Raw genomic sequence first — 27,716 nt, 5'->3', positions numbered from 1 at the left:
ACGCATACTGAAGTTGAATTTCCGACTCGGAAGGTCGGGAAAACCTCACCAACCCTGACATCAAAATCCAAGATGGCGGCTCCTCGCATCAACCAGTGTAAAAGCTGTAGAAATATGCTATTTATTAGAACTTCTGTCTTATCTATGTCTCAATAAATAGACATACACACAGTATTGTCCAACTAACCCAGGGGTCGGGAACCTTTTTGGCTGGGAGAGCCATAAAAGCCAAATATTTTTCAATGTATTATCCTTGAGAGCCATATATTTAATAAAATTGAGTTTTAAGTATATCACGTCTCCGAGTACTAAAAGCAGTATCAGTGTTTCCCCTACCATTGTCTTTATCTAATTTATGTGCACGTTTCTGTGTCTACTGCACTGGTGTCAAACTCAAGGCTACAATTATATCCGGCCCGCGAGAAAATATAATTTCTCTATCATAACTGGCCCGCCGGTTTTGGTAATTAAATCAATGCATGGCACAACCACAGAAAAATATATATTTGAGGAAGTATCTAAATGTATGAATGAAATGAAACTGCCCCTGGACAAACTGACGGGACTGACGACAGACGGAGCGTGCGATCACACACCAGGAAGTGCTGTGTTGTAAAGCTCTGGAGATGGAACATGTAATAAGCACCGTAACACAGACAGGAAACTTTATAAGAGTCAATGTAAGTCTTTTCCTGAGGAGATACATTCTGAACATGGAGGTCGAGGGAAAGTGCTGAATAGATTTTTCGAGTTGCGTGAGGAAATCTGGCCGTTTTTGGAAGCAAAGGCACCACAGATCTCTGGGACGAAAAGTGACGATGTGAGCTGGCCTGTTTGTGCGACATAACGAAGCATCTCACTGTTAAACCTCCAGCTTCAGGGCCGTGTGATCACAGACATGTATGATGCAGTGAGAGCGTTCCAAGCTGAGCTGCCTGTGGGAGACTCGGATGCATTAAGGAAACTTTGGTCACTACGTGTTTCCAAACACTGACAAACATCTCCACCGCTGTGTTCCCGACTGCGCATGAACTACTCAGCAATCCGTTTGCAGTTGACGTGGAAACAGCACATGTGAATATCTAAATGGAGCTGATTGACCTCCAGTGTAACGCCACACTCAAGGCAAAGTATGACTCTGTGGGCGCTGCACAGTTTCCTAGCTTCAACCCCGAAACGATGCCTTAATTTTGGCCCTCTCTGTGATTGAGTTTGACACCCCTGGACTGCTTGCTTTGCCCAGTTTCTCCTCAGCTGTTTCTCGAAGGGCAGGGCTCCGCCCTCCCACACACACACACTTGCGCACACAGTTACAGTCAGAGACAGAGTGGAGGAAAGGAGAGGGGAGAACTAAAACAAAATTCGCTGCTAAATATTTTACTTTAAAATGACACAGTATAATTATTTATTACTTGTTAATACATGTTAAAAAATGTCAGCTCAAAATTGTCTGCGAGCCATAACGCGTTATTGAAAGAGCCATAGGTTTCCGACCCCTGAACTAACCCATCTGTGGACATGTTGCGAAATGCGTTGTTTTACCCCGATATTGCTAACAATGGCTTCCAAAGCTAGCCTGGCTAAACTTATTCTTCCGACTTGTTTTACTTGAACGCCATCAACTCAGGTGTGACAACATTCCCAGCTTCAATTTCCATCTTCACAGTACAAATGGAACTCACCATTAGCCGTGAACGAGATTCCAGATGAGTGAATCAATGAGTAGGCATTATAAACTGGTCAACATGTCTTTCATTTCAATACCAATATCCAATATCTTGTTTGCCACAAGATAGCCTAACATCTTTCATTGTACAATAAACAAAATTAACAAAAACCAAGCAAAAGTCTCCTATGGCAACATAGGCCATAACAGTTTCATTTATCAACATGTAGTGTAACATTGGCCTCACAATACTGCTCACTTCTCCCTCAGCCAGTCACTGAGACAAACTAGCTTGTTTACATTCTCAGATGTCAAGGCTGCTCTCTTCTTTTGCACTATGTTACGCTATCCGTAAAACCTCCTGTCCTCTACCACCGAAATTGGCCTGCAGTCCATTGCAATCCATCTCGATTGAGTTGGTTAATCTGTCAGAGGTAGATTTACTAATTCTGCTTCTGAACGCCTGATTGAGAGTGCTTTGACGAGGCTGGTTGCTCACCTTGGTGCTAGCTCGCTCCGAGCTAGCTGCTAAGTGCTTTGATCTGAGATCTGAGGCTAGAAGTACTGCGATGATACGAAAATTATTTTCTGCAGGAATTGCACAGAACGGTGCTCCTATCTACAGTTCCATCGGGGTGTTTTTTAAATGTAAACTGTCCATTCACTCGGCCAAGTACCGTTTTCTCTGACGTTTTCTGCTGTGGCCGCGCCGGTGACATAAAGAGTCAAGGGGCATCTAAGAGCACGATTAATCTGCGTTCATTTTCTTTGCACGTAATTTTTTCTCTGATTAATTAATCGAAATTAACGCGTTAATTCGACAGTCCTAATTATATTATAAGAACTTTACTTTCAAATCAAGCAAATTGGTGTTGTGCTTTCCTCAGGTAAAATTAGCAAGTATTTCTTAGTCTGCTCATGCATTAACTCATAGTTTTCACATTCGACTCTTATTTGCAATGGCTAGTTTTGAATGTGTCCTGTGACTTTTTTACAAGTGTTCTGATCAGCTTGCATTGAAATGTTGCTTTGGGTCCAGATTAAGTTAGATTAAGTTCGTATTCGGCCTATCGAGTATGTGTTATCAAGGTTATTTCGTTAGCTGAGCTGGATTTCAAGCTTTAATAATCTTGCTTCCTTACAGCTTTCTAATATAGAAGCTAGTTAAAACCTACTGATCTTGAAAGGTCATTATTTTTATGTGACATGAGTGTAGTTTAAAGCTTATTTTTCAAACTAAAATTCCAATTTCTACAATAAAACTCTCTCTCTCTTTCTTCTCTGATTATTTATCCGTCTCTCTCCCTAACGCAATACACTGACACACACACACCAGCGTCGTCATTGCCTGTCCCCTGTGGTCTGCGTCCCACAGAACCGTCACCTGCCATCTGGTGTGGAGGTTCAGATCTCATCTGGCCTGCTCTGCTGCTACAGGCAGGAAGACAAAACACTTCTGCCGCTGCCGCTGCTGCTCTTCTTCTCTAGGGAATATTAAACCATATCAGTCTGAAAATCTAATATATGACATTTAATCTTGCCGCTGCTGCAAATAAGATAAAATATAGTTATCCTTGTCAGTGTCAAATTGCTAGACTTCCGAGGCACCTCTTTGAGTTCAGTCTGAGGAAATGCCACCCTTAACCACTATTCTTTTTAAGATCTAATCTCTCATTGAAATAATCAACCTTCAGCACATATCACAGGAATCAGCTCAGAGATTTACAACTGTGTATCTTCCAACTGGCATGAATTAGTTGTTTCTTTATCTTGTAAACCAAATATATGTTTGAGCAAGCAGAAATCAGTTTAGAGCTAGTTTCATGCTTGCCAGGTTTGAGCATCTTGGCAAATAAGGTGACATTGTTGTTCTATAACAGTCACAGATACAGACAACACACCAATCTGTTAGCAACACAACTTGTTGAAACGACAAAGGATCTGGTGTAGAGAGATACACTTTTTGGATGAAAATGAGAGATGCTTTTGCAAATAGAGCTACAAAAACATCCTAGTGGGGTCATACATTTGGCAGTTTTTTTTTTTAAAGGATCTTTTATAATATACATTTATATTTAATTTTATAATTGTATTTGATTATTTAATTATTTGCTCAGGTATGTGTGGTATGTTGTGCTCCTTTTTTAAATGATCAAATACAATATTATCTTTATATTGTTGAGTTGTTTCTCTATCTGAACTTTAATCGTCAAATAAAAATACAAATTAATTAAAAGCTATAAACAAATATCGTTTTTCAGCATATGCAGCTCATCTAGATGTGGTAACAGTTGCCTATTGGCTTTATTGAATAATAACCTCTTGTTGCTTCTAACCCTCATCTTAAACGTCACTATAGCCGATCCCAGCAGCTGTCACTAATCTGTATTTTTGTTTATTTTGTCTGACAATGTCGTAATCGTTAAATAATAACTTGTCTCAGCAGTTGTTATGACTGCTGGTCAACATGGCATTTATGAGCTGCACTCAAATTTCATACTCGTCTGACAGCAGAAACAGATAAATATGTCAACGTGTGTCCCTTGACTTTCTCCCTTCATCTCTCTCACACACTAGTTTTGTGGTGTATGAGTCAGGAAAAAATGAAGTGCATCATGAGAAATAAATGTCTATGTCAATTATTAACAGTAAATACAAGGTATTTATTTACCTTCCCAAGTGAATTCACAGCTCGACAACACAAGCTGCTCTAGCAATAATAGTCCTAGGACTTAGGACACACACAAAGGCTAGAATAGCTGCAGATCGCCTCGGGTAAGATGACGCAGTCGGATGTTGTCTTCGTAACCCCTCATGCTACGTTCACACTCTGAGTGACCAAGCTACAAAATGGCCAGCTTCATTGTCTCAGTTAAAGTGTTGCTCAAGCACTCGTTTTTCTAATTATGTCGGTAAACAGCACTGGGAACTGGCTAACTGCAAGAATACATCAATCTTACATTTTTTGGATGGGCAGAACAGGGGACAGAGAAGGGGACCTGGAATGGTGAAATAAAACATAATTAGTCGACACTTGGAGCGCTGTAAAAAGCTTCCATTGACAATGACTTTTTGTTTTATTTTTATTTGCACAAACATAAGACTGCATTAAGTCCAGAGGTCAAGGCTTGAAGACTGTTGCTTGTTGCTCTGGCATTAGACTAGTACTGTTCGGCAAGACTCCCAGAAATACTAAGAATCCTTAATCCTTATGTGTCTCATACTCGCAATCCTGTTACACTAGCCATCAATTACTCCTGTATGTTACACTAACTTTAATAGACACTATTAGTGCTGACAGCTCCTCAAAAGTGAAGCCAAAACATCTTCATCGCCCCCTGGTGGCTGGCTGCCGTATAGCTCTTAAAGCACGACTCCTCCAAAGTACACGTCAAGACATTTTTCGCAAAAATGGTTTCTATCATTTTAGGTTGTTCTTATCAAGCTGATGGATGTTCAAATGTTAATTTTTCTGATAAGTTTGGTTTTAGTTTAGTTTTTTTATGTTATAAAAAGGGGTCATGATTGACATTTGTGATAGCTGTGTGTTTGTGCATGTCGGTCCGTGACAGCTGCACGCAGAAAATAAGAATGAGGGCCAGTGAAACCACATAGTCCATCACATGGTGTCTTGGCTCGTGTCGCCTAGACTCATAAAGTAAAACACATCTCAAACATGTGTTCTTCATATGCAGTGATGACGTTCTTCTGAGCAGATATCCAGTGTGACAGGCAGAAGCTCTCATGGTACTCTCTGTGTACCCATGATGTCAGATTCAGATTCAGGTGATGTCCCACTCCCACCCCTCCACTTGGCTTTTCTGTCACAGCATGTTCCAGCTCAGGTGTTTGGGTAACGCAACACTGCTTATTGAACAGAGCTCCATATGTGGAGACTGGTGTGAGGTGCTGCAGTAATAGTAGTCATAGTTGTAGGGATGAGACTTTCATGGATGCCACAGAGGTCATATTCATTTTCCTTCAAGACCATTTTGATTCGCACTTCATTTTTTTAAAGGTACAATGAGTACAAGTGTGGACTTAATCCCTCTCAGTCATCACTTATAACCCACTAGAAGTTTGTTGCAGTGTCTGTATCTGCAGAGACCCTGCTGCTCTCTGTCTGGATTTTGTTATTTGTTGAGTTTGGGATGTTTCTGGACATCAACCTCCATTAAACGTAGCGATTAGGTACCAGATTGTTAGCATATTCAAGAGGAAGCTACAAAAATGGTGGACACAGGTCGAAGAAATGCGAATAAAGCGAGGTGAAACGTGAAACAACTGACAAAGTGTTCACCCGCTGGCGAGTTCACACTAACCCTCGACGTTACGGGGCCGTGTTCTTCCGGTGTCGTTGAGCCGGGTAGGAGGGGCTAACTTTAAAAACCACAAACCGACAAGTCCTACTCATTCTGCCTTTACATGTTAGAGTTACATGTAAGCCTAATCTAGTAACATACTATTTTAAACAGATTAGGTGCTTTTTCAAACATTAAATAATAACAGGTTTTGGAGGGGGGCACATTTAAAGACAATGTGTTTAATTTAATAACAATCTGATAATCAGGATATAGTGAGTATACTTTCTGACAAGGAGTTTATAACTGGTTCAAGAGGGGCCTTGGAAATAGAGGTCAATAAACAGATAGGTTAACTGATTTGGGAGTAACAATGATAGAGGGAATTGCCTGACTGAATACAATGTATAAGAAATTACTTTAGTGGTTAGGGGGTGAGCACAGGGATAATGTGGAATAAACTGAAGGAGAAATCCAAGGTGAGACAGTTGATCTTTAGCTATTGCCTCATTAGTGAGACTGGTAGTAGCAGTAAGTTCATCCATCCATACATTTTAGAAACTTGATGTAGGAGGTATTAGCTAAATATTAAAGAAAGAAAGAAATTTGCTTTCTTTTAACTTTTGGATGATCTGGTGACGTGTCTGGTCAGTTACGTAATTAGGGTGCAAAACACCGACTTACTGTCAGGCTTCCTGTTGATTTTAAAATTCTGCTGATTACTTTTAAAGCGCTAATTGGCCTTGCTCCATAATGCTCCTTTCGAAAGAATACTTAATATGTTTCGCATGGTTTTACATTTCCATCCTTGCAATTTGATATTCTCCTCTTCTTTTAGGTCAAATGTTGATGATGTTTGCGTTTGTCTTTTGCTTTAATTGTGTTATTTCCCCAGTGAAACCCTTTGGAACTTTGTACAGAAAAGTGTTGTTCAAAGTTCATTATTTCTGTGAAAAGGTTGCCTTACTTTCTTTCCACTAAGTCCTGTCCCCACACATTAACAGTGTTCTGCTTAATTAATAATTCCAGTCCAATGTTTCAGTTTATTTGTTGTCGTAGATCAGCAGCTCAATCATGTAAAGTGCAAACAGGTGTGCTTTGTTATGTACTCTGAGCAGGAAGGGGCTGGGCTCTGTTAAGATGTAAGATAGGGAAGATAATTCTGCAGTAAATTACATTCTGTAATATGTTGTGTGTTCATTAGCATGTAATGATTTCCCATAGATGCATTGAGATGTCAGCAGTTATTTACAGATCTTGTGTTTATGGTATGCTTATAAATCTGTGTGATTTGGATGCTTTCTCAGTTTAGCTCCCCCTACACTTACGTGGAAAGGTGGTAGGTTCCAGCTAGGCTGAGAAAGTAAAAATGCACATCACAAGGGGAGAGAGGAAGGAGGTGGTAGTTTGCTTTGAGGCTGCAGTTCTCTTTAGTTTGGTCTTGTTTTTCTTTAGTTTAAAGTTGTTCTATTGAAATTCCTGGGTTTAATTTTTCTATTTGTCTCAGTAAACGTTTTGTTAATAAAAGACACCTTTTTTTTTATCCCACTACTCCTGCTTATTAACCTGGTTCTTAAACATACTTTTTTAAAGTTGTCCAGTGCCAAACAACCTCATCTGCCCTTCATATAGGGTGGCGGCACAATTTTTATATTGCCAAACGTAAATATTTATCCATTTCATAAAATTTAAATACAAGGTTTTTTTGTCATACAATAACCAGGAAAAACTCTGATGTGAACAAACAGTACATATCACACAAGTCAGCAGTGATAGAATAATGAGTCCACTGACTTGTTTAAGATGCAGCGTCAGTGTAAAGTAAAATGAGATGGACTGTATAAGAAAGATCCAAAAGAGAGGAACAGGCAGTTTATAAAACTTCAGAAGATTCTTAATGCTACGATTCCTGCATCCTCAAACTAGCTGAGAAAATCATCTCTGACCGCGTTGGGCTAATCAGTGAAATCAAATTCTGCATTGTTTGGTCAGAATGAAAGATTTGCACACTGAGCCATCCATGTTTGATAAAGCCAGAGTCACAGAGCCTGACCCGAGCCAGATACATTATTATTGGGTTGATTCCCAGAGAAGAAAAGAAAAAGTGGCCAATACGCCCATGCATGGCACTCTGAGAACTTTCCAAATGTAAGCTATGACCCCAAGGTTAACCAGTGCTCTGTCAAGAGACTGTCCTTCATTTCACTTCAATAATAGCAGATGGCAGCTCAGCCTGTTGTGTTCCCTGTGAGCTGTTTACAGCTTATTAAATAGCCCACAGCTGCTTCACTTTGATGGTATTTTGCATAGGTATTGTACATTTTTTTTAACTAAACATCGACTCGGTTTTTGTTTTTTTGCGGTTTTACATTTCAAGCTTATAGCGATATAGATACATCTTAAGCTCTAACAAGTCTCTGTGGCCACTTGTACATTTTATGATGAGAACCAGAACAGGCTAAATTGTATTAATATTTATCATGAGAACCAGAACAGGCTAAATCCTATTAATATTCATCAGAGGAACAGCATGTCATTATTATTATTCTGTAGTCAGTGAGCAGTCAGGACTCGGACTCCAGAGTATGTGCGGTTGTTGTATCCGGTGGGCTAGCTGGTGGGCATGCAGTTGGACACACTGTGTAGATGAATTCATAAATAATTCTCTCACTGTAGCTGCTTGCTACAGCCCCGCATGCAGTTTGAGCGAGATAATTCATCGACTTTAAAACTACGTCATGGAAGACGAGGTGAGAGGGGCTGACAGACATTGTTTCTTGCCTCTCACCCTCTTTCTCTCTTCAATCATTTTTCCTCACATGGTCACTTCTTTTTCCTTTTTCTCTCACCGTATTGTCAGTTGTCCTGCTCCTTTTTGTCTTTCTGTAGTATCAAAGCTAAATTATTGAATTTATTTATTGTGCATTCTGTTTTATCGTGACACTGAGCTGGGACACAGCTGAAACCATCAGGGTCAGGGGACAGCGACCCTGCCTCCTGGCTTTGCCTCATGCCCCCCGTTTTCAAAAAGCTAAATTTGGACACCACTGTGCAGGAGATACAAATGACAAAATGAAAAGCAAAAAAACAATGGCAGCTATAAAAGAGAATACTTAATTATAATGAAAATTGCAAAAGCTGAGGACTTTCATTCAATCTTAATTTCATATTCTATTATTCAAATCAAGCTGAACTGAAGCAGCTGTGGAATAAGTATCCAGATCTTTCAATTAAAAAATACTCAATACAAATCAAAGTCCTGCATTCATAATCAAATATAAATACAAAGGTATAGCATCAAAAATGTACTTAAGTATAGAAAGTAAAAGTACATTTCAGATTCATACATATTATACTCCTGACTTATAATGCATTAATGTGTACATTGCTTTAATGGTGCAGCTGGTAGGGATGGGGATAAGTTACATTATTCAATATCCTGCAGGCTAGCTAAACCAATACTAATATATCATTTATTAGTTTATTAAAATAAAAAATCCTCCAAAATGTAGTGGACTAAAAGTATAAAGTAGCATAATATGGAAATACTTAAGTAAAGTAAAAGTACCTCAGAATTGTACTATAGTACAGTACTCGAGTAAATGTACTCAATTACAAATGATTACAAATCACCATTGGGGATGTTATCCTCTGCACCATTTGTAATGTGTGCTGTGTCCTTAAAATCATAGCAAATATTAATATTTTACATAAATATGTGAATTTCTGTGTGTGTGTGTGTGTGTGTGTGTGTGTGTGTGTGTGTGTGTGTTTGTTTAAGAAGGAAGAGGAGGATATCAAGGCCCAAGCGCATTGTGACCGTGCCATACAATTTGACTTAGCTGTCACTGGAGCTGTCAACTGTGGAAACAATGGATGTCTCTCAATATCTTTAAAAGCACAAAGACTTCTAGTTTTTCTCTGTTGTTCGAGCTTGAGACTCGAGTCTGATAGTTGTACCCACCGAAAAAGAGTTCAATGACTTAAACTCCTGGCTGACTGATGTTATTGTTGCACTGTTGCAATAAACTGCTTTTAACCCTCTGAAGGCCCTGTCACACAGTTCTGTATGGCAGAAACGTATGCTGGTGCATATGAAAATTAGCATATACAACGTATATACGTTCCTATTTTCGGAAATGTATGCCGGTGTATACGGAATATCGGCAATACGCAGCAGTATGATGTTGAACGCTGAGGCCGTGAAACGTTTTTGAACATGCTCAAGAAACTTTTCATGGCCTCAGCGTTCAACAAAGTACACCAGCGTATTGCAGATATTCCGTTTACACCAGCATACGTTTCCACCATACGGCGAAGGAATATGCTAGGAATGCATTATGCATCTGTTAGGCATTTGTCACATTCGTTGGCCATTCGCTCTGTATACGTTCATATACGTTGTATATGCTAATTTTCATATGCGCCAGCATACGTTACTGCCATACGGAACTGTGTGACAGGGCCTTGAGAGCCGCAGGATTCCTGGCTTACTTTACCGTCTTTAAGAGGATCAGTTTTAAAGCTAGAGTGGAGGTACTGATATCATATACACCTGGAAAACCTAATAAATCCACTGGCACCAAGTCATGCTAGCTTGTCAGGAAGGTTTCTAATAAAAGTTAGGCAAAATTTTGGCGAGGGAAGAACTGGCATGGCCATATTCATAGGGGTGCCTCGACCTCTCACCTCAAGATATCTGAATGAAAATATGTTCTATGTTTACTCACGAGTCCCCCCTTTACAGAAATGTCCACTTTATACTAATCACATTTTTGGGCAAAGATCATGCAGTTTTTTGCATGCAGTATAAATGTATTATTTTGGCCTATTTTTAAATGATCATTTTAATATCTTTGCATGCTGTGTTCCCTAAACAGTGTTGAAATTGCATAAAGTGGGTATGACTGGAAAGCGGAGACTCCTGTGGATCCAATGATTACACATGTATTTGGGTGTGATGATGTTAGTCCCCATAGTAGCCATTTCGTTGTAGTGAGATAATTTTTTGACCTGTCTGTATATCATATGACCTGTTGTTAGCTCGAGGGTAATCCCAGCCTCATGAAACTTTACCCCCACAAACTAGAGACTGAGTGCATTCAGAGGATGTATGGCTTTTCTACATATATTTAAAGTAAGGGGGTTTCTGAGCAGTTTCCAGAAAAGAAGTGCTGGACAACCAAATTCTGAAAATAAATACAATTCTTGCAAGAATTTCCAAATGTCATTTTTTTTTAAAACCATATCACAGCATGGATTTTTTTTCATGGTGTTCCTCAAAGTCTTGGCGTCGTAATGTGGTATATTAGAGAGATTTTAGACAATGTTTTTTTTTAATCAATTCTTGAGTAGTCAAAACAGGTTAAATTTGCCACCAAATCTGTGTAACAAATGGTATCAAACATAAATTGCTGCGACAACTTATGAGTCATAATAGAGCACGGGAATGGCCATAATATACTTCCATCATGATGTTCTAATTCTTTATACACTCTAAACTTTCAAATCTAAAGAGGCGCCTAATCCAAACCCAAAGTTTATTACAGATTTATAACTACGACTATCTCTCCCTAAAGATCTCCTGTCCCCCTAAAATGACACACCTGGAGCTTGTGGGTCTCTGAGGGTTAATCAGTGCTGGTTTACCTCTAGAAATGCTTAACATTGTCCAGATTCCTGTCCTAGTGACTGTCCTCACGAGATATGTTCAAATGCCTAAAGCGATGCATGTTTAAGCAACAAACTAATCTAAGCTCAAAGGTCCACTTAGTAGCTTCTCTCAGCCTTCAGCCACATCTCACTGATGTCATTCAGGGACCAGAGCCAGCTCAGTAGTTTTCACATCACTGAAGTAGAAGTTATATAATCAGGTACAAGATCATGCAATGCTCTGTACTTCAAACTTTGTCCTAAGTTATTATATTGATTGTAAACCTGTGCAAAGATGGTAGAAAGAACTAACTGCGTAGTAGTCCACAGGTTCGCATATTTACCAGCAGCAGTTTGTGAGTCTGTGTGTGTGTGTCATCATGGCAGAATGTGCTCATGGAGACACTTTCTGTAGCAGGAACTTTGGAGTAATTTGCCATGTGTTTATATTTCTAAGGACACATTTTTGCTCTAGCAATATCTCAGGCCAAGGTTTATGCATGTGCACAATACTTACGTATCAAATGTTTAATTAAAATGTGCTGTATGGGCGAGCGTGTGTGACTGTGTCTCCCTTTCCCTTCCCCTCATCTTTCTTTCAACCCTCTTTTTTTCAGCTTATTGTGTCATTTTTTTCTTTTCTCATTCCTCCATTCTCCTCGACATTCATCTCTTATAACCTACTTTTGTGATTCAGGAAAGTATGATGAAACAGCAATGAAGTAATGAAACTGCTACAAAGTTAACCCTAATTTTTCTTCTCTCACTCCCAATCTACTCCTCCTTTTCTTTTCACTCAGTCTACTTTATACACATCCTACAATTATTTTTCTTCAATTTCTCCCTCTTTTGTGACGGTTCAGGGATTTGTTCTTTCACTGCGGTCAGTTCCATCTCAAGACTAGATTGAATGGGAGTTTAATTTAGAGAGAAACTAAAGAAAGGGGGGGAACCCTTTACAAGCTCTAAACTTGATTACATTGTATAAAAGAAAAGACTGAGGGTGGGATAGAAGGGACGCACACATTTTTGTTCTTGTGTGAGAGTAATTCCTCCGATTTTGAAGGTTATATGCTCTCATATTCCAAAATAATAATATATAAAAATAAGTATTTAACATATTTTATTTTTATTTTTTATTTATTCATTTTATTACCTGGGATCTTCATAAGGCCATTTGTTTTTGATTAACATCAAATCCTTTCATTTGTTGTTAATTTAACCTCCAATCGAGGTGAAACTCAGAACGCTTGAGCACATATTTAATTGCTTTAATTGTCTCCTTTATGTGTCATTAATGGACCCTGTGGAGTTGTTCACTTTTATGGAGCTTTTCTAAACCGATCCCGTCTTGGTGGTATCTCGTACACAAGGAGCACGCAGGCGACACTAGGAAGGTTTAATGCAATAGGCCTTTTCACAGGAGGAGAGGAGGAAAAGCACATATGTTACTGATAACATTAACAATGGCTCTCTTTGATTCACTAGTACCACAGTGTGTCAGTAACTGTGTTTCCAAAGATGGAAAGTGTCAGCAGATGAAAACATCACATCTGTGTGGAGCGACGAGGAGACCCATAAATATCATATTTCCATTATGATTTTTGTTTGTTTTCACGTTTGACTGGCACTCTTTTATTTAGCATCCTCTTGTTTAGCCCTCTTCATCTTCTTCTGAGTGTAGAATTAGCATCACTAAATGTTTATGTTCGTATGCTAATATCAACTACTTGGTCTGGTTTGACCATTACTTTAGTGTGGATAATCTTAGCTAATGTAAGCAAACCTTTGATAAAAACATGTGTGTAACTGACATTACTGAATCCGTGTACTGACTTTGGATGCTTAAAAGTCATGAAGGTCATTACTTTAGTTCTATCATCTATCATGTTTCAAACCACATTCAGAACACTTTGAGTCTCAGCTTTTGGTTTGATATCTTGAATTGAAAGGATAAATCTGGACCCTCTATTGTTACCACCACTGAGGTGCCCATAAGAAAAATCACTTTGCACTCGGAGCAAACACCCTGCAAGAAAGTGAGTCATTTTAGGAAATAACTATTGCTTTATAGGCTGTTATGGTAGAAGAGGTGATGTTTAATTTCTAATCAACATGCTAGCAATTTAAGAAGTATATAAAGCTCTTTCCATCCACTGTGAGAGAGCAGATAACAGGCCTGATATGTGTTCGGAAGGGCGTTTGCAAAATGTCCAAAAGATTACAGGATTTGGTGCTTGGATTGGACTGCTGTGCCTTTTTCTTTTTTTAGCTAAATGTCAATGTTAAAAAAGTTAGGAAATGAATGCTTAGAATAAAATCGACCACACTTTGTCCAAAAGTCTCCCATTTTCAGAAAAGTAAGTGCAGGACTGCAAATGTGAGATTCTTCTTGTTAATATGACACTCCGCATGCTTGGCTGTCACCTATCACAATAACAGCTAGTAGCTATGAACGGCATGGTAATTGTATTATTTATGTGATGCCATAATTACCCTCTTTCTGAATCTTTCTGAATCTTTCTCTGTCTCTCTCCCAGTGGGATTCCAGGGAAGAAGTGTGGAGTCATTATCTTTACAGCAGAGGAGCTCAGTAACTGCAGGGTCAGTACACGCACGCACACGCGCAAACGCACACACACGGGATGCAAACAAACTAAGTGTAGGAAAATTCTCATATCGTCTGCATTTTCTATTTGCCCTGATACTCTTGTTGTAATATCTTACAATCATCCCCCCCTCCACACAAATACAAGGAAAGGCCAATCTTTCAATTAAAGATCATAAAATATAACAAATGTGCACCAGTTTAACCTGTAAATCATTTCCCCCCCACACACACGCATCCTCAAGTAAAAATATTTAGTGCTGATAAATGCTCAAGATGGCTTTCTAATATAAACTATTAGATTTTTCTTTCAATTCTGCCATTCCCCTGCCACAATAATATATTATAATATATATTACTACCAACTAGTCAGATACTGACAGGATGTCCTGTGTGAGTGTGCTCCAGAGACCATTATGTGCTTATCCTGGTTGTGTTTTACCATCATTATTCTGAGAGGTTTTGCTCAGGACAAGATTTTCTATGGTGCTTTCCTACTGGAGGCAATCACTAAATGGCCTCATTAGGGTCTGTCTGTCTGTCTGTCTGTCTGTCTGTCTGTCCGTCCTCCGCCGTAGTTAAGCATTGGTAAAACTACCTGTATGAAGCTATTCGCTTTGCCTCTCTGACAATATTACAGACAGCCCATAATAAAGTTTCTCCCACAAGCAAAGTGTGTCATTTAAAAGAAACGCTGGATTGCAATCTATGTATGCATCGGAATTAAGCTGTTCCGACATTATGCATGAGTTTTTACACGGGCAATTACTTTGCATTCAGAGGGAGTCTCAGTCCCACGATTGTTGCGTTTCCGGCAAATACGCCTTCATCGCCAAGAAATTAATTCCTGAAGATAACAAATTGCTGATTTAGAAATGAAATTGCATCAGAATGACTATATTGGTGTTCAACTAGCACTGCTTGTTTCCTCTCTCAGGATATTGCTACCATGCAGTTGTGTGCCAACAAGTTGGACAAAAAAGACTTTTTTGGAAAGTCGGACCCTTTCTTGGTTTTCTACCGGAGTAATGAGGATGGAACGTGAGTCTGTTCACCTTTTGCATTTAACCTTTTACTACCCGCAGTTACGTCCAGGAGATTATAGCAATATTTTTCATGAACTGCTAGTAGGGACGTAAACAAATACGGATAAATGATCCAGATATGAGCAGATAATGCTCTGTGAACATGGGCTGTATAAAAAAAGTGGACGCAGTCACCGTGACAACCATTGGTTTGTAGACTACCGTTTTGTCAATTTGGGATCTTCCTTTTTTTGTAACCAAAAGTGACCATATTTGGACACAAGGGTGGAGCTGGGGTGGAATACGCAATGCTAAGCCCCATATAATACTCTGCTTTATCGTCTGTTTTACTCTAAATGGGACAACAATATACAAAATAAACATCATGCTGTATTGAAGAAGACTAGAAACTAGCGATTAAGACCATAAACTCATTAGATCATAGGTCGTCAATTGGGGGTCTGCGGCCCCCAGGGGGTCCGCGGAGGTACTGCAGGGGGTCGCAAAATTGTTTGTAGATGAAGCATTTCTTTTTTTATAATCTCTTTTTCTTTTTTTTGGGGGGGAGATACATTTTTTTTTGCTATGCGCATTCACATCCCCTCCTCCGCTGTGTTTCGCGAAGGTCGGGACTTTGGTCCTGACACACATACGTACACTCAGAGACAGAGCGGAGGAAAGGAGAGTAGTGAACTAGTAGTTGCACGGACCTCTTCAAACTTCTTCTATACGATATATACAGTAGGGGGTCCCTGCCCCATGCTACAGCAGTTTGGGGGTCCTTGGCTTGAAAAACGTTGAAGACCTCTGCATTAGATAAATGTTTACTGAGGTAATAATTAGGGCTGTCAAGCAATTAAAAAAAATTATCAAATTAATTACAAGCTTTGTGATTAATTCATCGCGATTAATCGCATATAACAATATTTGCTGTGAGAGCTCCGTGCAACAGGGGGGGAGCTGTCAGAGCTCCGTGATGTTGGACCAAATGTCAGGGGCATCTAGGAGCGCGATTAATCTGCGTTAATAATTTTAATTAATTCGACAGCCCTAGTAATAATACAAGTGAGAAGTAGGGTAATTTTCTCATAGACAATCTGACTTCTTTTCGCCTCCTGCTGGTCATTAGAAAGAATGCAGGTTTAAGGATCTTCCACATTAGCTCCACTTTTCAGACCCAAAGGCTACGTCCACTTTATTTATACTAAATGGCTCTGAACAAATATGAACAGCTTCAATGTTCCACAGTTGTTACATCTGACATTAAAGCCTGAATTAAGGGATGCATGTAAAATGGGAGAGCTTTTTCTATTTTTGCCAATTGTTTCTTTTTTTTCATAGACACTTCAAACCAACATCTGGTCCTCCTCCCATTGTATACACACCCTCCAGTTATAAGGAAAACAAATTGTGCAATATGCCAAATGTGATTCTGATTTCTAATGTGTTATTGTTAAAGTCTATTCCCACATTAACTTTCATTTTGACTCATTTTAGACTATTAATCTTTTAAAGATGGGGTTCAAATACAAGTCATCAGTACTTTATTAATAACAAAGGGAATTGCAGAAAGCTGAAACCTAAAAACATATGATGTCTCCTTACCTTCAAAGCAATCCAACAATGTTATTTATCTCTGAAAAATGTCCAAATGCCCTTTTTGTGCATAATTTGTTATAAGATTTAATTGCATGAAGATGGCTGTTGCTACAAGCCACTTATCCCCAAGTGGATAACATGTAGCATTAAGGTACTGCTGGTCAGAGCACAGCATCCTCTGTAGATTCATTGGTAATTTAACATCTGGTCTTCACTTGTTTCCTATACAAATCACATTTTTCTTGTATGATTTGATCCCAAGTCAAATGACACCACCCACTGAGGCTTATCCCGAACTTTAAGAGTATTGCCTCCTTTCTCTTCTCTGACTCTGAGAGCAATACAAATCTGCAATTCCATCATGTCGCCCAGATATACTTAAACAGTTATAAAGACACAACAACCTGCAACGCCTTTTGTAGCCGTGCAAATGAAGCTGCAGATAAGTGATGTGACATTATCTTCACAGGTGATATCAACAAGCTCTCCCTTGTGTCTGTTATTTTACTGGCAGGTTCACCATCTGCCACAAGACAGAGGTGGTCAAGAACACACTGAACCCGGTGTGGCAGTCCTTCACCATCCCTGTTCGAGCTCTCTGCAATGGCGACTTTGACAGGTCAAAAAACATTTTGCACGTCTCTATTATGTGTCCTAATGTCATTGTGAAATATTGAATTACTGTTTAGACAGTAAAGAAACATGTATGGACATGTATTTAGTCGCTGTTTGCATGAGCTTCATAGATTCCATCATGTTCTATGAATAGATGAAGTAGGGGAACACTTAAGGCACAGGCAGACTCTTATGTGGATGACGTCACCTGTTGCTGGGGCAGTCAGAATAATGCCAGCAGTCGGTCATGGTGTCCTAGGGACCAGCACTGGTGTTATTGAGACTGACTCAGTTTCAACACAGCACTCTGTTTAACATTCAAGTTGAACTGTCTGCTATAGCCACTTGCTGCCAGATACATACAGTATGCATACAGCGCCACTTTTACAAAAATTTAAGCAATTATGCTCTACTTCTCCTTGTGATTGGAGGTTTTAAGGGACTTGTCATTCCTTTAGACTTAGTGTATCTGAATATTGAATCTTTAGAAAATACTAATTATTTGCTTATTACCTCATAAGATTTTTTTTTTTATAATGATATTATACTTGGGTTCAACATTAATATTTTGTTCAATTGTTTTATTTATTAGTGGTTATCAAATAACAACAAATACTATGAATGAGGAGCTTCGCCTACATCCCATAAGGCCACCCGACTAAACCCCTTTTTCCAGGGTAATTTAAATGATCGCTTGCACTTCAGCTCATGAACTTTGTCTTTATCGTCTTTACCCACCACCATCGCTACTTCCATCACCAGCTTTGGAAAGAACTGTGTTTAATTGTTGCTAGAATTACTAGCCCTGGGCAAATGGGCAATCCTAATTGTTTAAGAGGTTAACTCTATATACCTCAAAGAGTGGCCTGTCTTAAAGAATAAGGCTCGTATTATCCTTTTTTGGTCAAAAGTACCATGAAAAGACCAAAACTAGGGAGGATGTTGTAAAACACAAGTATATATTGTATTGCATTTGCTGGATACTAAATTTCCCTCGGGATGTATAAAGTATCCATCCATCCATTCATCTTATTGTTATAAGCTATTATTGTTTCATTGTTAAATTGTTTAGCTGCAGGTTATTACCTATTTGGTACTCTTGTAAGTATTTGGTAAATGGACAATAGTGGGGCACTGAGGAATAGGTGACTACATTTCAACCTGTGGATACTTGTTAGTAGAAAGAAGTTGGTGCAGATATACCCACATTCACCCAATGTGGCCTGAACTGAGACATCTGTGCGAGCTGGAAATGTTTCAAATGAGATGAGACATATGAGAGAGATTGTGGGAAAATAATAGGAAGAACTAGAGTTTCTGGTGAGTTCTGCATTTAGTCAGAGATGTGGCTGGATACAAATGCACAGCACTAGCTAGTTTACAGCTAATGGCTTTGGAATCAAAGCTCTCTGGAATCTATGCATTGGGTCGGCTGTTTATGGCGAATGAACACAAATTGTATCATCTCCCCAGTGGTCACATTCTCGCAAATAACACAAGGTCTGAACACAACCACCGGGAGCGAAATTATGCAACATTTAGCACTCGTCACAAACATTGTGCAGATTAACAACCTATGAACAGGTACAGATTAAATTTCCATTTTTCTGGCAAATCTATGCAGATCTTCAAGGAGGATTTTGCGCTCTTATGCATGAAGTTAATCTTGAATCCCACAATGCCTTTGAAAGCAATACACAACCTGTACCTACTGCTCCAATAATCCCCTTCAACACCATTGAATTGGTGAATGTTTAATTGCTCTTTTCCCAGGTTCTCGTTTTATTGAAGGGAGATGATCTGGTACAGAGCAGACCTTCAGAAATAAGATATTCTCTGTCTATTTCAGGACTGTGAAGGTAGATGTCTATGACTGGGATCGAGATGGAAGGTAAAATCATTTGTGGATAAGCACTTGGTGTGGTATGTCAGAAGAAAGTGAAAGGCCTTGTGTATACTCTGTAGGTGAAAATCTGAAGCATATACTGGGAGATTGACAGAAACAAAATTTCTCTCTGTTTATGAAATCTGTGTTCATGCTTGCCTGTCTCTGTGGGTGTTTGTCTGCAGCCATGACTTCATTGGTGAGTTCACCACCAGCTACAGAGAGCTGTCTCGGGGGCAGAACCAGTTCAATGTCTATGAGGTGAGACGTGACATGGCTTGTTGTTTCTAACCGCTTTTGTAATGTGAAAAATCCAATTTAGATGATTTTGATATTTTAACTCCAGCTGGCTGGCTCTCCAAAGGCTGAAAAACTCTCCAACCCACATTTTATAAAGCAAAGTAATAGAATATTGGTGACACCATATTCATGTAACCTTCGGAGGAATGGATGGTTTCACAAACGCACACAGATAAATAAATAAAATCACATGAATGGAAGGTCCTGTAATGTTACATTGTTTATGATTTTGTTACTTTTGTTGTAACGATACAGGATGAGAAATTTAAAGTTTGAATTAAATTGAATAAAATGGAAGTTTATAAAGTAATCTGTGACCTGGCCTGTTTGTCAGTCAAACTGTTATTTTCTCCTCACTTTTTGTGTAAGGGTATAATATGATAATTAAAGACCATGCCTTTTCTGCAGATTTTCAAAAGAGGATGTAGTTTTTTTTGGACATCTGTCAGGATACACCCCACCTCTCTAGGTCCCCTATCTCGCTCCCTGTTTAGGTTAAGGGTCTTTAAGGCTGTGGAGATTTTAATTGAAACTGTTCCTGTGGGAATACAAATTAATTCATGTCCAAAGAAATATTTTGCTCCAAGCGAGCCAATTAATAATACTACAGCAACATAATGATTAAAGATAGCATACAAGTCTATAATAATCATCTGTTCTAAAGGAGAAGAGAAACTTCACTAGTCAGATTTGTAATGACCATGATGGATGGACGGACGGATAAATGGTTGAATCTTTTCACCTTCGACTCTATATATGCACAGTTAAACAAAACATCATTTTCAATTCATGGCCTTCTGGTATTAAGAATCTATCGAATTATTCATGACCATTATTAAACATCATTCCAATGTAAGTGCTTTCACAAGTACCCTCTCAATCACTAACTTACTTTTCCCCATCACCGACAGGTTTTAAATCCCAAGAAGAAAGGCAAAAAGAAGAAATACGTCAATTCTGGAACTGTGAGTACACCTACCTCTCCCTTGTACCATTTTCTGTTTTATATAGGTATCATCACCTCTTACATCTGATTCTCTCTCACTGACTCTGTTGCTGTCTGGCCACCTGTTTGTCTTTTTCCTTCCCCGTCTCGTCTACCTGGCCCCCGGTCCCTTTCCACCCTCCTGTGTGTGTGTGTGTGTGTGTGTGTGTGTGTGTGTGTATGTGTGTGTATTTTTTCCAGGTAACTCTGCTGTCCTTCAAAGTGGAGTCCGAGTATACCTTTGTGGATTTCATCCGAGGAGGGTGAGTGGAATAATTACTAGCCCGCTCTCACGGTGAGCGTCAATAGCCACCATTTTGTTACTAGACTGAATCACACTGAACTCATATTGGCTCTTAAGGTGCAAAGTTATTTTTTTTGGGGGGGGGGGATTTGCATTGATAAACCTAATTTATAAATACCAGTGAATAATGACTAATTAGCCAGTGAACCAGAAAACTGATTATATTGAACTTGTTTGTGTCGGTCTGTATGTGTGATGTGTATTAAGAGTACTGAAGTGTGTGATCTTTTTAATTCCCATTTTCTTTGCAACAGAACACAACTGAACTTCACAGTGGCTATTGACTTCACAGCATCCAATGGTAAGTCATGTACTGGTGTGTTTTTAGATACATGCCTTTTGTCTGGCATGTATTTTTGATTCATTGTGGTGCACATGTGTGTTTTATAACTCTTCTCTGCCTTCCTTCCATTAAGTCAACATACAGTTAGACCAGATGTGATCTCCCAACCATAATTTCAACATAAAAAGAAGCCCTTGTAGCTTCCAGTAATTATTCATGTGTCTTTCATAACCAACAGTAGAGGAATAGTTTGGTATAGTTTTTAAAAGTCAGTTCCTTATTTGTAATTTTTACATTTTTGTTTGGCTTAAACAAACAAGTTTCATTAGTCTCGTTCTACTCATCTAGCTCATAAAGAAAAAAGGGGATTTTCAATGTTGTAGTGTTTACCTGCCCAAGCACTGCAGAAGTAAAGTAGCTAGTAGCTAAATATGTCATTAATATGATAGTAGTTTTTATTTTTATTTGTACATGATCCCTCAATAATAATTCAATAATGCATTAAACAACCAAGATCACATTAGAAAAAAAAAACCCTGTATTAGATGTCTTTACTCCACTGAGCTACTGTACCCTTCATTTATATCACTTGTACTCTCATAACTGTATTTTTCTCTGTCTGAAACTATTAAGATGACACAATTTGAATTTTGAGGAAAGAGTTAACTTTTTTAAATACAGCACTTCATTGTGAAAAGCTCTTGACCCTTTCCCCCTCCGTAATGTAACATGACCTTTTTTAACTTCTCATGGCAGACACACTGAACTCGTGATGGCGAGCACACAGCTGTCTTGAATAGATTGTTACATTTAGGCTAATTTTTCCACATGATGGGAAGTGCGGTCGACCGTGCAAGGTGCACAGGGCGTGGGGAATGTGTTTGGTGTTTTGATATCCGGAGGCGCGGGGTACACCTGTGGCGCAGTTGGACGCTAGATTGGATTAGGGGAAATACATTATCAGTAGGTGTGTTAGGAGCTGGCTTCGTTCATGGTTAATCAAATCCAGTGGTGGCCCGTCAGGGCCAGCAAAGCCTTCTCTGCTGGCCTAAACATCATCAGAATATAAATTTAATTTTTATATTTTTTTTCAACAAATATCAGTATTCAATTATTCCCCATAGTTTATTCTCTTCATTTCATAGCTTTCCTCTTGGTTGCGTTGCTGCCAGCCTCAGATCGAGATTTGGAGGGCTGGCCTTTATGTTAGAGCTTTTATCCAATCATATTTCAGCCATAATGTGTTGCCAGGGTCCACGAAATCTGCCCTTAGGCCTTCAGAATCAACAGTGCGGGCGCCTGTCGCTTAAAGTGAACGGAGACAAAACTGTGGCGTTGACCAATCAGATTTCGAGTTGGGGACACCGGGGCCAGCTAGCAGGCGTACGATAACGTCAGCACGTCCACGTCTTTTGATTGGATACGCACTATTGAGAGGCAGAGCTATGCAGAGCTATCAACCTTGAACGAGCTTTTCAACCCACAATGGCTGAAGGAGAAGAAGAGATCGATTTGGTCGCAGATATGATTACCATGCCATTTTCAAGAAAAGATAGACATTGTGAGAAGAGAACGGCCAACCCCGATGCTAGCGAGCCTATCACAGCCGGGAAAAGGGTTTGTCCGCCACTTTCAAGTCACTAACTTCGAGCGGTACCCCGGCTCACAGCCTCCGAGAGGCTCTGTACATTGTACTGCTGGGAATGCCTGCTATTTACAACTAAATGTTTCGTAAATATTAATATAACTGTTGTTAGGGTGATTCAACGCCCGGTTATACTTGGTTTTCTGTCTAAATGTATAGTTTCTAGAGCCATGGCGTCATAATGATGGTATTAAGAGGTGGAATAATTCAGGTAGAACTGTGTAGGACATCACTGAAGGCCTAGGTGTGAAATGCACCGCCCGCCACTGATCAAATCATCCAACTCCTTTCATTCCCTTTAAAGCAGGGCATTTGTTTCATAACTCCACAACTGCTTATCCCAAGGGTATAAGTCCAATTTGGCTATGTTTGACTGTGTATAATAAGTATACTGCTTAAAATATTGAAGCAATTTTGTAAGACATTTCCATGATTACATAAACTGATAACTCCCCATAATAATCCTGTTTACATGACTATTTGATTGTCCTTCCCTGCAAGTATAAAAACTAGTTCATCACAGCCATAGCCTGTCTCTATAGCAATTGAAAATGTAAATTCTAGACGCAACTTTTATGAAACCTGTTTGAAAGAAGGATATGAACCGCACAGTGTTTTCTTAGTATGAATCATCTCCTGTGCTTCACTGGCGAGATAATGCACTTTGTATTGCGCAGGTGAAAACCACACAGAGAGAAGACTGGAGAAATATATCAGTCACTTCACTGTGTTATGTGTGTGTGTGTGTGTGTTTCTTTCTCCAAGGTAACCCCTCCCAGCCCACCTCCCTTCACTATATGAGTCCCTACCAGATGAATGCATATGCCATGGCCCTGAAAGCAGTAGGTGAGATTATCCAGGACTACGACAGTGACAAGCTCTTTCCCGCCTATGGTTTCGGAGCTAAACTGCCCCCTGACGGAAAAATCTCCCACGGCTTCCCACTGGTAAGACACAAATGTGAACGCACACACAAACATAATGAATTGACACATACAAGACGCCAGCACACACAGTCCACCTAAAGCAGGGTGTGGTTTGAACCAGGAGCTGTCACTGCGGCAACAGCTGGTCGCACAAGTTGAGAAGTTGGCTCATCTGCCTGCCAGCGGGAATCTCCCAGCATCCCCTCCACTTCCTCCTGAGGGATCAGCGCAACCAGTTATAAACCTGCTGGATGCTAAGTTGAAGTGAAGCTAACTCACTAGTTTGGCCTTGGGTGCTTTGATTTAGACCTGTGTCTCTTGAGTCCCTGTACCTTATGGAACTTCAATAATAAATCATAATGTTACAGTAATAAAGTTTAAAGGTGGAGTTTTCAATAAGAAGCCTTTTTTAAAACTTCACCTTTAAAACTTTACTTCTGTAATATTATAGTTTAATTGAGTCTTAAATCTCTGCCAGACCCCTCTAGAGCCCACACTGTGTTTTGCACCCACTACATGAACAACTGTAAATTTACTAATTTACTGTACTTCCGTGAACTGGCTAATTGTGTGATAAATTCTTCTGTATTTCCCTCCGTAGAGCCGTAAGCTCACAGAACATTTAATTAGATATTGCTCCAACTGTAAGTCTAAGAAGAACCATATTTAATTGGGAGTAGCCTCTTGGGTTTCCTGGTTCTCTTTTATGGTGTTGGAACATTTGTTGTATCACGGACAGTTTCCTTGTACACAGTGTATCACATAATGGTACATTACGTGCAGATAGATTATATATTATCAAGTATAATAGCAGCATATTTAAGATATGTTTAATTATCTTTAATTGGAAGAACTATGTCAAATGTGAAGACAGTTATGTGCTCTGGGTGGATTGATGTTCCTTGTGTATTGCACTCTGCTCTTACTGTTTGTAGACTGGATGTGAGAATGTACTCTGTGTACTTTATTTGTGTGCTGTGTGCTGTTTGTTGCAGAGCGGTGATGCTGAGAATCCAAACTGTGTGGGCATAGAGGGGGTTCTGGAGGCATACTTCCAGAGCCTGAGGACGGTGCAGCTGTATGGACCCACTAACTTTGCACCTGTTATCAGCAAAGTGGCAAAGTAAGTTTGAAAGTGTGTGTGTGTGTGTGTATGTGTGTGTGTGTGTGTTAGTTAGAGTTCGGGTAAAATTATACCATTTTGTTTTCTTTCAACCAAACCTGAAGGATTTTATTTAATTTGTTTGTATTTATAGGTCTTGATCAAAGCTTAGTGACATGACTCACAAGAAGCTTTTACACCCGATTAGAGATTTTATTTGATTTATGAGCATTAACAGTGGGGGGCAATTCAACATGTGCCAGATTATGGAGGTTACAGCATCCTATCTGTCAGTTGTTTATGCATCATAGTGTGGCTTCATAAAAAAATGATTATTTTAGGGAAAAATGACTGCATTTGTTTTATTTGTATATTTAATTTTACATTTAAAATCTAATGTTTGCTTCAGAGAAACAGTCAGACATCTGCCAATCAATGACTGCCTGCTGACACATTCTCCTTGTATGGTTTGGACATTCTTAGATCATAAAACAATGTTGTTAGAGACTAGTTGGAAGGTGTTGATGTGGGGCTTTCACACAGGATTTATTTCTCACCATAATTCTGTCACATACAATCATATATACAGTATTTACAGTGACTTACAAGGGCATATATAGACTATCCCAATAATGAGTTGGGATGAAATCCCTTTACATGTAAATAGAAAGCATTTCTACAACCTCAAATTGTTTTGACTTATCACAAAATATGTGTTTATCGGCAACTGTGACATTTTTCTTCTATGTAAGGTTCCTGGTGTCACGAACCACGGAACGAAAAAAACACAGGATCCAAAATACTCGACTCAAACAGCGACGTTCAAACCAAAAGATCTTTTAATCCAAAATCCCATTAACAAGAAACATACACTTGATTAAGTTTACAAGACGAACTGGCACAAGACAATGGGGAGACAGGACAATTTATACATGAGGTAAGGGGACACAGGTGACAACAATCAGGGGCGGAGCAGACAATCACAGAAGCGGGAAAACACACAAGGCAGGAAGTTAAGTGACCTGGAACGAGAGGAAAAAGTGAGTTTCAAAACAAAACAGGAAGTACAAGACGACACTAGACAAGCGTGACTGTAACTTAACATAACCTGACCTGTGAGGTATTACACACTGAACATGAACTAAACTATAACATACATACATGACATTAAATAATCTGACGGGACATGACACCTGGAAGCTTTATTCTTTATTAAATTGACAAAATAGTATATGAGAGTTTGTGCTGACTGAAAGGATACCATGCATTTTGGGTGAGGACATTATTTTGCGAAACAAAGACTTAAATTAAGTAATATGAACCTGGACTCCATGTGTCTCCCATATGAAACACATTATGTAATTTACAAGAGATATCAGCCGAACATGGACATGCAGAGCAGTTAACATAGAGTTATATCAATACAACTTTTAATACATCGTATGAAGGTAGTGTTTCCAAGTTAAGCCTTTTAAGTTATTCCAGGCTCAGGGTGCATAGTACAAAAATACAGTTTTGACAAATTCAGAACAGATTCTGGAGACACTGAAGATGATCCATTGATCCAGATGATTGATAGATCTGGTCTTTCTTAGCTGCTTGAAAAAGGTGGACAGCGAACCTTTAATATTTTTAAAGATGAAAAGGTACATACCTCTGTATTTTTAGTGAGGTTCATTGAATTAGCACATAAATGACAGTGATGAGTTCCTAATCATAATATTCTAAATAAAACACAGAGATTGATCAAGCCTCTGGGGTCAAGCTTACACCAAATTAAAGTATTTGTTTTCGCTCAGAAACACTTTCATTTGTGAGTTCATGATGATTTTGAAATGTTATGATGGTTAGTTTTAATTGGTATTGGCCTTCATAGTTTGGAGCACTACTTGTGCATGTGAAACAAGATATACCTTCTCAATTATGGTTGAAAGGGGAAGATAAGGAACAAAAAAATCACAACTAGCCACTAATATTCCTCATCCTCTTCTTTTAGTCTATGGACATTCAGCATTGGAGCCAATGCCAAGTTAAAGGAATTAACTGATTGATGTCTTTGTCTATTTTTGCACCTTTTTAAAATGTATAAAGACCTAAAATATGACAGGTTTAAAGGTTGATAAAAGGTTAATAGAAAAACCCCCACAGGTAATTCCATGTTTTTGTTGTGTAGAAAATGGATTAACCAGGATGTTAGACCAGAACAGCTTTGGACAGTTTAGCCAAAGTTTCACTGCATTGAATTATCAGATACCACTATGTCAAGTGGAAACCACACACACAAGAAGACATGCAATAGGTGCTAACACACACACACACACAGGCTCACCCTAACATGATGTTTAAATCATGCACATACATTTGTAACTGTACAAACAAACACACACACACACACACACACACACACACACACAGATCAATGTCGTGCTCAGCCAGGTGGAACAGCTAAGTCGCTGGTATTAGATTATATCTCCTTGCAATAAATACACAAACAGCAGGTGAAGGACACACTCACCCACACTCATACAGACACACATACACATACGTGTTGAAACACTGCCAACTATCAGCTCTGGCTTGATATCATGCCAGATGAGTTTGGAGATGTGGATGTATTCATTTGTTTTTCTCATCGAACCCCATGCCCGAAGGGAAATGAAGAGCGGTGGAAAAACAAGCAGCAGGGTCACATGTTTTCTTCATGCACTGTGTTTCCGTGCTTGTTATTTTTGAAGGGTCTCTCTGTTGCTGAAGGTAGTTTTAGGTAGTAAACAACTCTGTTGTCTGCCATGGAAACAGCATCCAAGAACGAAGGGTTGG

The 27,716-nt window shown here is 39.2% G+C and overlaps 1 protein-coding gene across 1 annotated transcript in view; it reads left to right on the top strand.

Annotated features, from left to right (window-relative positions):
• Positions 1 to 27,716, top strand: part of LOC115011041 (copine-9-like) — a 78,560-nt gene that overhangs the window by 37,062 nt on the left and 13,782 nt on the right. Inside the window, exons 7-16 of the mRNA XM_029435971.1 lie at positions 14,160 to 14,223; positions 15,165 to 15,268; positions 17,366 to 17,470; positions 19,316 to 19,357; positions 19,537 to 19,612; positions 20,563 to 20,616; positions 20,838 to 20,899; positions 21,195 to 21,241; positions 23,634 to 23,815; positions 24,790 to 24,917. Coding sequence (XP_029291831.1) covers positions 14,160 to 14,223; positions 15,165 to 15,268; positions 17,366 to 17,470; positions 19,316 to 19,357; positions 19,537 to 19,612; positions 20,563 to 20,616; positions 20,838 to 20,899; positions 21,195 to 21,241; positions 23,634 to 23,815; positions 24,790 to 24,917 — 864 coding nt within the window. The remainder of the gene's footprint in view (positions 1 to 14,159; positions 14,224 to 15,164; positions 15,269 to 17,365; positions 17,471 to 19,315; positions 19,358 to 19,536; positions 19,613 to 20,562; positions 20,617 to 20,837; positions 20,900 to 21,194; positions 21,242 to 23,633; positions 23,816 to 24,789; positions 24,918 to 27,716) is intronic.

This window comes from Cottoperca gobio, chromosome 7, assembly GCF_900634415.1.
Source record: "Cottoperca gobio chromosome 7, fCotGob3.1, whole genome shotgun sequence".
Lineage (NCBI taxonomy): Eukaryota > Metazoa > Chordata > Actinopteri > Perciformes > Bovichtidae > Cottoperca > Cottoperca gobio.
This window is presented reverse-complemented; position numbering and strand designations above follow the sequence as displayed.